Here is a 12,924-nt window from a genome sequence, read left to right as displayed (position 1 = left end):
ACCATCAATCATATGAATGTGATATAAAAACCCTCTTAACAAATTATAAAAATTATATTTACAAAATATTTCTCAAAAAAACTGTGGAAGTATGTCTTTTGACACAAAAAAACATACACAGTTTTATCAAAAGCAATTTGTAAATATATCATAGACTCTAGAAAACTTATGCCAAAAATTATATTTTTTTATTCTTCTCATAAAAAAATAAAAATATCAAGATATTTTAAAAAAAAATTATCCACCGATTCAAATTATTTGATTGTGTACAGCAAAATGCAGAGTCCTCAGATTTAGGGCCACCTCCAGATGTTGTAGAAGTCAATGAAACAAGGTGTCAGCATCTCTAAAGGTCTCAAAAGATCAAATAAACTAGAAAAAGTTAACCACCTTCCTTTGCTAAAGTAGTGACACGTCGTGAGGTCGAATCGGCGGATGGCCAAGTACAATTGATGCGTTCAGGAAACACAGGCAGCAAATGAGAGTGAGTTATTGCAGAAATGAAGTTACAAGTGCAGGTGTTGGAGGCGCGGGGACTTCCTAGTGGGGTTTCAGAGGCATTTGTGCGGTTGCAGGTTGGACATACGAAGGCCAAGACCAGAAATGCAAATGCAGCGTCCTTTCCATGGTATGAGGATTTCTATTTCAAGGTAGATGACTTGAAGTCTGAGGTGGTCGTCACTGTTCAAGGAGATCATGGATTTGGCGGGCATGTGAGGGTGCCAATTGCTCTCGTTTTCAATGCAGACAAGCAAGTTGTTGCTCCTTCTTGGTTCGCCTTGAATTCCCGCACCAGAAAGTCCAAGACTTTCCTTTCAGGTTTCTAAATCTTTGTCACTCTTCTCTCTATTTTTTACTGTTAGTTGATTTCCATTGTAGTGAAGCTGAATCGGTTAAGGAAATGAATTCATTAGCTCTCGCCATAAACTTTGTAATGATCTATTCCTGCAATCGTATTTTTTTATATGTTTATCCCGACCAATCTTTTCTTTGCTCGTGGTTATCCCGATGACGGATTATGGAGTGTGAATGGAAATGCCGATGAAAACCAATTATACACATTTTTCAGAAACTTTTGAATTTCAATTTTCATCAAACCAAAATTGTCAGTGCCACCTCAAAGCTGAAATGTGTTCTGATGGAAGCTTAGTGTGCACAAAGAGTGAATCAAGGGTAGCATGATCAAAAGGTTTTTGGGTTCTCGAACTGTAATTTTTAATTTTGATGGGAATTTCCATGCTTCACAAGTTCATCTATTCAAAGAGTTCAAGCATAGGGTCAATTCTCCAATTATCGATGTACTTGGCACGATGTCAATACACACATAATTGATCAGGATGAAGTGGCATTCTGGTTCGACCAACAGGTATAATCTTTAGATCGACGATTTTGACGCCAAGAGACATTGTTTTAAGCTTTGGTACGGTGAACGGGCACAATCTTTAGATCAAGGATTTTGAAATCAAGAGACATCGTATTAAGCTTTGATTCTACTAGCAGGCATAATCTTTACTGACTTGTTTCAATCTTTTGTAAACAAAAGCTCTGTGCAGTTTATCTATAAAGTTTTGACGAAATGTGATTACTTATCCCAACTTTCCGTAAGTGCTATCATCTGACCGCTCTTTGCTTTCCATGTGATCTACGCTATTGTGTGACTTTTCTTTTTTAAGGTGCTCATATGTGAGTTCATTGAATTATAATCGTTGTTTTCTTCCAAGATTTTTGTCCAGAAGCCAACTTAAACTTTTCACTTGCATATTCTCTAATTTCTTGATTAGTATTTGGGTAGTTTATAAATTGATGGCCCATATATTCATCCACGTGTTCGACTCTTCTCTTACTACCATTGTAGGCCGTCGGTTATTCTCAATGCCTTTCATTTTCTTAAGCATCCGAGGAAATAGATCATGGTTTTTGCCTATATATAAAGGTGTATGAAGCTTTGATTCTAAAAGTATATAAATGCTTTTGGATTCTCCCTATTTGTCTCTGTTTCAGACCCAATGTGTTGCTGACTTAGACCTCATATCCGTCGGGAAATTCTAGTATAGCAAGTAAGACAAACAATACTCTGGTTGTCTTCCGATCCTATATTCGTCACTCCTTTTCTAGCACATAGGATGCTTTCCATTTTCCTTGCATTCTGTACATTCCGAATTACTCCCAGTTGAGTTTGTAATTGTATATGACACTACCTGTAGTATATTTTTAAAAAGAGTTTATTTACTTTTGTTTGTGTTGCAGATAGATGGACGAGACCTTAATTTTGAAGATATTTTCTTGGATCCATACTTTTAAAAAGAGTTTAAAAGGCTTCCAGGCGTTCCCTAGTATTGAGAGCCATTTTTGCATTCAAAATGAGATACTCCGCATATGAAAGTGGCTTTGTCACAAAACCGGCCAATTTGACGTCTCTGCATGCTAATTCATCTATCTGTTCTTTCAGCTTGTCAATCTATAGGCCAAATAATATGAGGGGCAATGGGCAGCCTTGATGTCACTTGTGGAGCACTCTATTGGCTTTATTTATTTTGGTTTCACTGCAGACCTATTAATAAAGCCTAGACTGTTGCTTTAAGTTTAGGGTCTATATTCATCTGATATATCCAGCTTCTCCATTCTACTCGGTAATTTGATTTTTAGAACCATGTCAAGGGCTTTTCTGAAATCTACAAAGCAACTCTGTAATATTTTGGTCTGAAGGCTTTTTACCTTTTTGCCCACTTTCGTTTTCAGCTCAACTGATGATTCTATGTTCCACTTACTCCCAAATCATTTTGAAAAGAGGGGATTGAACATATTAATTATTAGGTAGATAGTTTGAGGGGTTGTTGACATCCTGCTTTTAAATAAGGGTATACTAGTCTAGTTGCCCATTCTTTTGGGAACTCAACTAAGTGATACTATTGAATGTTCATTTGATGTATAGTCCCAAAGTTTCCAGCTCCCTTTTAGTTATTTTTCCTGTGGCCCATCAACATCATGAGCCTTGCCACATGTCAGCCTCTTAATACTATTTTTAATTGTTGTTTACTGAGTAGAGTTTCACCTATATGTTGACTATGGGAAAATTTCCTTTTCTTGTTTGTATTCATTCAATAATTTTGCATATTATAGCCATTGAATTAGAGTAATATGGTTTTGTAGTTTGTTTTTTTGTTTCTTGTAGTTTCTTTCAAAAGCACTTAGGATTATGCTTCCTTAAGGACATCGATTCTACCTGCCTCGATTTAACATATTTTTCCTTTTATGTCTTGACTTCGCGGTTTAGATAACTTTCTGTACCCATCCCTTAAGTTGTATCTAAAGAATGGTGTTTGATTTACCACTGTGAATTGTTATAAAGCATCGACAATCAGACAAAACAGGGGAGTCTTGTATGAAAGACTTTTTTCACTCATCATGGGTTGTGCATAGAATAAAAATTATGTAATTAGACAGGTTGATCTAAGGCATGCTTCCACCGGGTAGGTAATAGAAGACTTCGAAGGATCTTCCCTGGCCATGAGAGAAAAGATGCAGAAAACAAAGGCAAAATATAAAAGGCTGAAGGAAAAAAATAGGGCCTTATGTGAATATATTAGAAGTCTAAAGCGGCCGCTTAGAGAAGCTGATCCCTCATTCATTCTTCCTTCTTCTCTCCCTAAGGAGGTCGTTGATGACACAAAAGTAATCAGGGAAATGACCCAGAGTTCCAAGGAATGGGTGGAAGATGTCTTTACTGCAGCTGGGAAGTTCATTGAAGACTTAGCTCGTCTTCATTCCAGATTTGTTGCCCTTCTAAACAGATTAGAGGTAGCGGACGGTCTATGGGAGGACGTTCACATCTATCAGGACTTAACCATTCTGCGACTCAGGGCTTTAATGAAAGTTCCGAAGCAAACAGTAATTGATGGGAAAGTAATTCAGGAGAATGAGGTTTATGACTTTTCTCGATGGTTTTGTGCCGTTAGCTCTGGAAGGAATACCTTTGAAAAGTTTAGCATGGAGTCTTTAACTTTGAAAGACTCAATTAGAAGGGTGCAGGAAGAAATTATCAGTGGGATTGAAGCATTGTTCGCAAAGAAGCTGAGTGAAGATGGAGTGATAGTAAACTCCCTGAAATCCCAATTGCACGAATTCTTCTTCGTAGGATTATTTTCTAAGGAACATTTTGCAAATGTTTCTTCATTTTCTAGCAAGATGAAGAAAACACAGAAAATGATGGTGGAGTGGGAAAACTTCTTTTCTAAGAGCGAGGAAGAAATCACCTTGATGGAGTTTGACATTCAAAGTGTGCCAAGTGTCTCTGTAGGAGAACTGGAAGCCGTCATCGTTAAATTCATCACGTATGAAATTAATGAGCGGGATAACGGTCGTCCATTCTTGGACGAGAATCTCTTGACTGAGTAGTGGTGGCACATTTATTGATGGAATATTTTGACTAAGTGGTGGCCTGGTCAGTGCATGTTGAATGCATGAAGAATCTTTTGCATGCAACCGCCGTATTAATGATTTTATGACAGATTCCTTCTGCATGTAGCCGTCACATGGAGAATGATGGGCATTTATACTTGCATGGGGAATATTCATTTTTTTTGGGCGAATTTGATGTAAGGAGTGCATTTAATGCACAAATGGATGCCATTTTGGGCTTATTTGAATTAATTTCATATGGGCTTAATGGGTATTAATTGTTGATTCCCACCTTGTTGCACCTTGAGTGGAGAATCTTTTAGGGTGAAACCCTAATTAGGGTTTGCATGTCTTCATGGCCAGAGGCCTATATAAAGGGGTGACCCCTCTCATTTGTAAAAGGAGGAGAGATTGATTAAAGAGATTGTTGCTAAGAGTTTTTGAGTAGTTACTTAATACATTGTTCAATTGTTGGTGTATTCTTGTGTTGTTTTGAAGCTTGCATGGTCTCACTCTCTTCATTTACATTAGATTTGTTTTCAAGTTGTTAAATGAATGAGATTTGATAGGATTGTTTGTTGTAAAATCCGAGCTCATACCTTTGGTTTGCAGCTGATTGTTGCCTACTGTGTAAGGTTAGTCTGAGCCTATTTTATGTGTGGACTTAACTTCGATTATCAGGTGGATGTTGTTCGAATTGATGGCATTCATTGATGATTTGAAAATTTTATTTCACAATCCCTAAAGATTGTGATGAATACTAAGAGGGGGGGTTGAATTAGTATGCAAAAAATCTTCACACTAAAACACTTTACAAGATTAGCAGTAACCCGGTAAAATAGTATAACAGACAAACCAGTTAACAAACATGCAAACCAAATAGCTAATAATGCATTTACCCACAAAAGCACAAACACCATAACACAAGATATTTGACGTGGAAACCCAAATGGGAAAAACCACGGTGAGATGGAACTCACAAGTCACTATCTGTAGAATAGGAACCAGACTGGTTAAGGTTAGACCGATTAAGGTCTTACAATGTTCTTTATCAGAACAGATCCTGTTAGGAATCTCAATCTCTGTTAGGAGATAAGTCCGATTAAAGACTACCTTGCTAGAGGATTTTAGATCCACAAAATGTGAACCACCTTGTTAGAGGATTTACAAAAAGGCTTTTGGGCCTACCCGGTTAAGGGCTATAGACTTGTCAAAGATGTGAGTAATCAACAAGTGTTTGATCTATCTAATAGCACAGACTGCTCGGTTAGATCCTTGATAGCTAGTTCTTAATGCACTCCTGCATTACTTCAGTCTTCTACACATTCATATTCTTTCCAACTCCTCAACCACCTTAAACCCTAGCAACAACATAAACTCTTTGCTGCGACCTCATCAACAACCTAAAACCCTAGACATGATGTCCTTATAAAGGAATTTGATTTCATGTCGGTCCAATAGGATTACATTACAATTTCCTGGGTTCAATGAACCTGGACATACTTGGTACCACGATACAAAAAGCACTGTTATAGTGTCGGCACCGTCAAACAATCGGTGGATGGTAACTCATCACAAAATGCCGGTTGGTAACTCATCACAGAGTATTACCGGTTCATACAAAATACCGGTTGCCGGTTTGTCAAAATGAAGACTGGTAAAAATGTGTTATGCCGCTTTAATCCCTCATACCGCTTGGTATCCACGAACCGCTGGGGGTCAACATGCCGCTTCAGACCGGTAAACACATTCTGCAAAACATCAACAGTCTAAAGACTATAATACAACATACCTACAACATACCGGTTGGAACAAATACCGGTTGTGCTCTAACTCATACATATAAAGAGGATCTTAATGCAAGTGTGTGTCCATCAATGACAATCACAACATGAACATCAAAAATGCCAACAGATTGCACCACCTTCATATAGTTGTGCTATGCTGCGAAGCGAAGGGTGGTTTGATTTTGCATAAGTGATCCCGTCTCTTTGTTCTTAGGACTAGATTAGACTTAGCTTAGCTCTCTAAACCCTTTTGCCATTTACTTTCAATATATTTTAAATCCGAAAAATCTCAAAAAACATTGTTCTTTCAAAGCTATATCATTCGCACCAAATCCTTGAATTAGCATAATTGCTTAATCTTCTTCGTGAATGTGCAAGGCCCCTTGGATTACTAGTAAACACATCATCCGACTGAGTCATGTTCGTGCATAAAGGAACCTTGGAGTTAGCTGTTTGATCTTTTTTGCAATCTTAGCATACGGCCTAACCTTGCTCAAGAGAGACTGAAGTGACCATTGGGAACTTTATTCTGTGTTAGACATCGTCATAAAAAATACGTCAACACGATCAAAGTCAAGAAGTGAAGATGCAGGAGCGCAAGATCAAAATGACGATCACGGGAAAACGCACCACCAACGGATGACAAGTTGAAGCACCAACAAGATTGAAGACAGAAAAAAACACAGAGTGCTATAAAATGTGCAAACTTAGAAATACACAACTGGAATTAATTCCAGAAAATCAGTTTCTAGAACTGGACTGTTGTAATGTAAATAGCTACCTGCGGGCCCCTTCAATGTATTTAAAGTAAAGGGACATAGGTCAGTTATGCCTGAACTACCTGATTGACCAAATTGATGTCAAATAGTGGTCGGTAGCTGGGAAAGTGGTTGGGAAGACAATTGAAGATAGCTAGGCATGGGTTAAAGCCGCCAAGCTTCTAGAAGGCAGATCGGAGCCATTGGATGTAGTCAATCCTGGCCTTTGATTCAAATTGTAAAATCTATAAAAGGCAGAGGCCTCTCTCTTGTAAAGGGTTAGGATTTTAGACTCTTAGAGGTTAGAAGTTAGATTTCAGTAGTTAGAATTTTAGGAGTTAAAAACTAGATAGATTTTAGCAGTTAGCAGATTAGGAGTAGAATAAAGCAGCTATAAGAAATTGTTGCAATAACAGTTAAAATCAATATGTGAGCATTGAAATCTGGTGTTTGTTATTTTGATTTTCTTTTGTTTGCGTGGTTTCCTTTCAGCTGGTTAGAAGTAGAGTTCAATGGTTTTAATGGCAAAATGTGGGGGGTATTTGATGCATTTCTGGTTCATACCATTAGGAACTTGCTGATTGTAGGTCGCCATGCATGGTTAGTCTGAACCCAAAAATGTGCCTAGTTCAACTGTGAGTATTTGTCTTAGGCTGTGCCAGAATTGGGTGCTTGGATGAATCCCCATAGTCTGAAAATCCATTTATCCTTTGGAGCTTGCACCGTTCTTGTTGAGTTGTGAGGGTGTCTTTGGCGAAACAAGAATTGGTTTATTGAAATCTGTCTACCCGCTGCATTAGTTGTTATTGTCACTGTCCTTAGGTCTCCTAAACCCTTCTCTTTTGCTTTTATTTCCTAACTTGAAAATCGCAACATCGTTGGATGTAGACCAACTTGTTGTAAACGTAAGCCCCCCTTGTGTTACCTACAAAACACATCAATCGCCGAGCTATCCCGGAGTCAAGACCTGACATTTGGAACCTTGAGGTTGTCTCCTTTGATCATCTAAAACAACATTAGGGATTCCTTATGCAAGAGAGGATAGGATACTCCAAATTCTATTTTGCGTTGACCAGAGAGAGTTGGTAATCCGACTTTAGCCATGTCAATAGGATGGTTAGGGTTTTCGTCCCAACATCCTTTCAGATACAACATGAGTTTCCTCCTGTTAGTATGCCACTAAGGAATTCGTCCAAAAACTCTTCATATTCCCCAGCGATCAGCAAACTCATGAGGCATGTGAAAACATATAGGTCTAGGCTGATCTGTTACCCTGGGCACCAAATTTTATTTATATTTTCTATTAAATAGCTATTAGACACTTTTATTTATATGTTTATTTTTTGCAAGTTGGCCTCAAGGAAATGGGGACATGACAGAAACACCTAATAAATTAAGAGAGTAACATCAACAGACTATCAATCTAAAAACCCAAAATATTGTTGTTAGATATGATGCTAAAATTGGGAATCAATATTTTGGCATCTAACTTGAAATAGGTTGCCATTGGACAGTTGTGATAGGATTAAGATTAAAGTTGGAGGTTTGACTGTTGATTTCAGAGTTTATGAAACTTGATACATGCTATTCAAATGCTGTATTAGTTTGAGTTGAATTTTTTTTTTCTTGTTTTTTATTGGTTACGGAGCTCTTTTTAGAGCAGTTACATAATGCGAGAGTTCTGGGTCACATTTGAGGAACTTTTGGGACTTCTGGAAACATCCATGATGTTATGATGTAATTTTATAATGAATGAATGGTTCTGGTCCTTCTGGGAATAAAAAACAGGGGAATACAGCAAAATAAGACAGCTTTTAATCAGCATCTTGAAGAACCTTTAATGACAATGAAGGAAAAATTACAAGCACTTCAGAAAAAGAAAAAGTCACTATTAAATGTTTGGAAAACATAATTTTCCAAAACTTTCAAGTTTGAAAACATAATTCAATTTGGTAATTATCAGTAAGACCCTTGTAAGCCTGGTCATGAGTACTTGTAGGGTATTTATAGTTTTGTAGATAATTATAAGAGAGTAGATAATTGTGAGGGTAATTCTCATCAGACGAGGTTTGTCGTTGATCAAGATTCTTCTATTTTTGAGGATATTCATCTTACATTTTGTCTGAGAAGAGCAAATTACATAGTTTAATGGCATCGTTTCAGCAAACATTTTTTCTTATAATTGCTAGAAGTAAAATCCTTTAAGCTTGCATCTTCAGAGGCAAAGACTTGACATCCATAGAAAGCCATGCAGACAAACAGAGTGAGAGACTTCTTTAACAACTTCAATGTAATGTCCCGTTCGGTCATCCTAGGAATCCAATTTTGTGAAGTCTCTAAAGAGACAAAATTGGAAAAGAATAGTAGACTATGACTAAATACAAACAGTAGGGGTATAGAAATGTAAGCAGCCTAACAAGATTATTACAGTGCATATCCAAGAACAATCACATAGGAAGACCAGACAATGACACAAGTAGTTGGTAAGACATGAGAAGATCGATCATCAAGCTTGGAACAAATAATGAGCATTGAAGAAACTTGATATATTATCTTTAGAGACTAATATATAACGATTAGACTCTGAAGGTATCAAGCATGGTATGATATGCAGATTGGAGATAAGTATTCAAATCGCCTATGACATATATGATGAAAGAAAAGTGCCAACATCGATTAGATCAATCATGAAAGTCATCAACCATACAAGGAATCTAATCGTATGTGGGTATGAGGACAGCGATTAATGGAAACGTAAATATTAATCGATAATGGTATTATCATCGAGTGTGGGAAGACACGGAAGTGTTTAGTTATTAGCAAGCACTGACTATTAAGAAGATTAATTATGAGATATAAAGTGACATTCAATTACATACAGCAATAACAATCAGATCATTCATTGGGCAGTGATTAAGAAGTCTAATCGACAACCATAATCATCTTCAAGAGTTGGGATTAGTATGAGGAAGGGACATGACTTGTCATTCCAATTGCAACATATAAGAAGACATTCGAAATCACTTCAATCAGCATCATTGTGGATTATTTTCTCTTTGTTATTTCATCCTTTACGGATCTGCTCTGTTTAGAGCGACGTGCCTTTGGCATTTGGAGCCAGTGTATATTGGCATATCAGAGATAGCATCCATCATGGATAGCAAGCTATAACCATAGGAATATTAGACACAGCATCAGCATTTGTTGCGAGTATTTATATCCCTATTCGACACAGCAACCATATTGCTTCCAAAGCGATCACTACTTTATACATTGCAAGTATTTAATTACATATCAGAAACAGCAAGCTTTTTGCTATAAGCAACATATTAGACTCCATTGCATATATCATAAAGAAAGATCACATAGCAATCTGTATCGCCCTTGGCGACATCCTCTCATCAATTATTGCATACATAATCAGATTGATCAGATATTATAGCCATTGCTGGAAGCAATAAATAATGATTTTATAATCGAAGTGTATATCAGATATTGCATATCATTATAAGTGATAATGAAACATTTACATAGCATACTTCATAATAGTCATATCAGACATTGTTGTTGATACATTGCTACTGATAATTGCATCAGGAATTGCAATTGATTTTGATTTATCTCCCACTACTTGCTTAAATAAGTATTCAATTGACATAGTAGAAGGGAAATTGAAGTAATTGTCCAGGGTTTCCTATCTTAGCCAAAAAAGGGACATCACACTCAACTCTCGTAAACGTAGAATGATAATGAAAAATTGCCTCACCTCTTGATTTCTTCAGGAAATATATACCAGTCATTTGAATTTTATGCCATAAATGTTTACAGCTACCTCTGATCATCCATGTTCACAAGGAATGGGCCCCACCAAGAAAAGGGAGTAATAAAAACTAAAAAGTGATTATTTTTAGGTTATAATGAAGCTGAAAAAGTTGTGGCAGATGAACTTCTCTAATATGTGACCAAATGATTCTTCTTTTCTGCAAAGAGTGCATAAGGAATTTCTAAGACCTATTTTCTGAAGCCTTGAATTGACTTCTAAGTCTTGGCCTACTAGCCATCTTAAAAACTCGTGCTTGATATTAAGCTGATTTAACAGTAGACTGACATTTCTTTTTCCAGACAGGGATCATTAAATTTTACAGCCATCACTTTTTCAAATGCAGAGCAAGAGCTGATTTGTTTCCTCATAGTCATAAATAACCAGTCATAAAATTCCCTTCCATCATTCCATTCTCAATGTCTCCAACTTGAACCTGCCCCCCAAAGCTGCATTTTAAATAGAAAGAATTCAAGGATCATCAATAGAGCTCTTAAGAGGCTGGTTTCTTCATGATTCATAACTTTTGGCTTGGTCCAGTATGTGCCAGTGGGCAGGAGTTCAAGAGACCATTCTAACAAAAAAGCCCTTTTCTAGGCTATCTTCTGTCAAAAAAAGATAAATGTCCAAGTTGACCACATGGGGAATCAAACATCCAGATAGGCCATGATGCTATATCCCAAGAATCCTATGGCCCCTTGAAATACCAATGAATGCAATCAGGAACCAACAGCCAAACTGCCCAAACTCTTTTGATCAGGAGTGTCCCCATGAGTTAGTTTTTTTGTGTTTCAATTTTCAAACAATTTTTTAAGTTTGAAAAGGACCTCTGATTCCTTGGAATGTGCTGAGTGGTTTGAATCCAATGACAGTAGGATCTGTTATGGTGCATTAACATCTATAACTTGCAGAAACTATTATTCTGTGTGAACATCGCCCCAAGTTGTTAGGTTGGGAGTCCTAAACCTCTTTAATCCCTTGGCAAAGTGCAGATGTTGCAAGCCAACAAAGGAATTCTTTTCACCCATCCTTGCTTGCCACACGTAAGGCTTCTCCACATCTTCTGTACAACTCTATAAGATGCCTGCAAGGGGAAGAGAAAGGAATAATCTTTGTGGCCTGCTGTTAAGATGTATTGATAATCAAGATCTTTCCTACATTAGATTTGAAACCCATTATCAAACCTAGTCAATATCCATTTCTATTGATCAGTAACATAGAGAAGAACATTAAAAGGTATACATAAATAGTGGATGAATTCACTTGATTTAATTAGGTTGCATCTTTGATTCAGCCAAAATGGAGGTTCTTGTTGTCTGATGAGGACTTTTTCTGCAGAAGTATCCTAGCAAGGAATACCATATTTAACAGATTGTTTCGTTAGTTCAAGAGTTTAAACTGATTTATTAGCAAAATGAACATTAACTAAGTTTTTAACGTCTAGCAAGGAGATCCCTCTAATTTGACCTTGCGCTCCTGCAGCCTTTAACAAATAGCCAAGAGTGTCCACAATATTATATAGAAGTAAAGTAAGGAGCTAAACAACATTCTTGTTGAATATACCTTTGTAATTGAATGGAGTATGAAAAAAAATTCATTTAAACTAATCCTTACAGAGACTTTCTGAAAGTCTCCACAGCTCTGTGAAAAATGGAATGAAAGTCAACTAATCTGACTTATTGAAAGACAAAACCTATTCTATCATTGTCCTAGGCCTTATCAAAATCTATCTTCAAAGAGTGCACCTTTTGGTCTGGGTCACGTGCCCATTAAATGCTCTTCCAAGCTGTTATAAGGTTATTAAGAATATGCTGCCTTCACTAAATCTAGTTTTCTCTCTTCTAACTATCTTATAAAAAGTATGGTTTCCATTTTGAAACCTTTGTGGATGAGCTTGATAAAGCATGCACTGACAAGCCTCTTTGCCTGTCCTGTCACATTCTTAAATATGCTGGTATGTCACATCTTGTAAAATTTCTGCTGGTAGATGGTCTTGAGCCTTTTGACATCTCATTCTTGAGTTAATTCATGGCTACCTTTACTTCAAAAGGCAACCTTAGGAAAAACCTGTTTGACAAGCTCCAAAGGCATGTCATTCAAAGGATTATCACCTACCAAATTGAAAATCCATAGGAAAGAGTCCTTAAAGTCCTCAGACAAT

General features: G+C 37.0%; 1 protein-coding gene across 1 annotated transcript in view; it reads left to right on the top strand.

The window, feature by feature from the left end:
* Positions 1-316: 316 nt before the first annotated feature.
* The window catches only part of LOC131031075 (C2 and GRAM domain-containing protein At1g03370), a 167,297-nt gene continuing 154,689 nt past the window's right edge, over positions 317-12,924 (top strand). Inside the window, exon 1 of the mRNA XM_057962102.2 lies at positions 317-819. Coding sequence (XP_057818085.2) covers positions 501-819 — 319 coding nt within the window. The 5' untranslated portion in view covers positions 317-500. The remainder of the gene's footprint in view (positions 820-12,924) is intronic.

This window comes from Cryptomeria japonica, chromosome 5 (assembly GCF_030272615.1).
Source record: "Cryptomeria japonica chromosome 5, Sugi_1.0, whole genome shotgun sequence".
NCBI classification, from domain to species: domain Eukaryota; kingdom Viridiplantae; phylum Streptophyta; class Pinopsida; order Cupressales; family Cupressaceae; genus Cryptomeria; species Cryptomeria japonica.
Note: the sequence above shows the minus strand (reverse complement) of the source record. Positions and strands in the feature narration are given on the sequence as shown.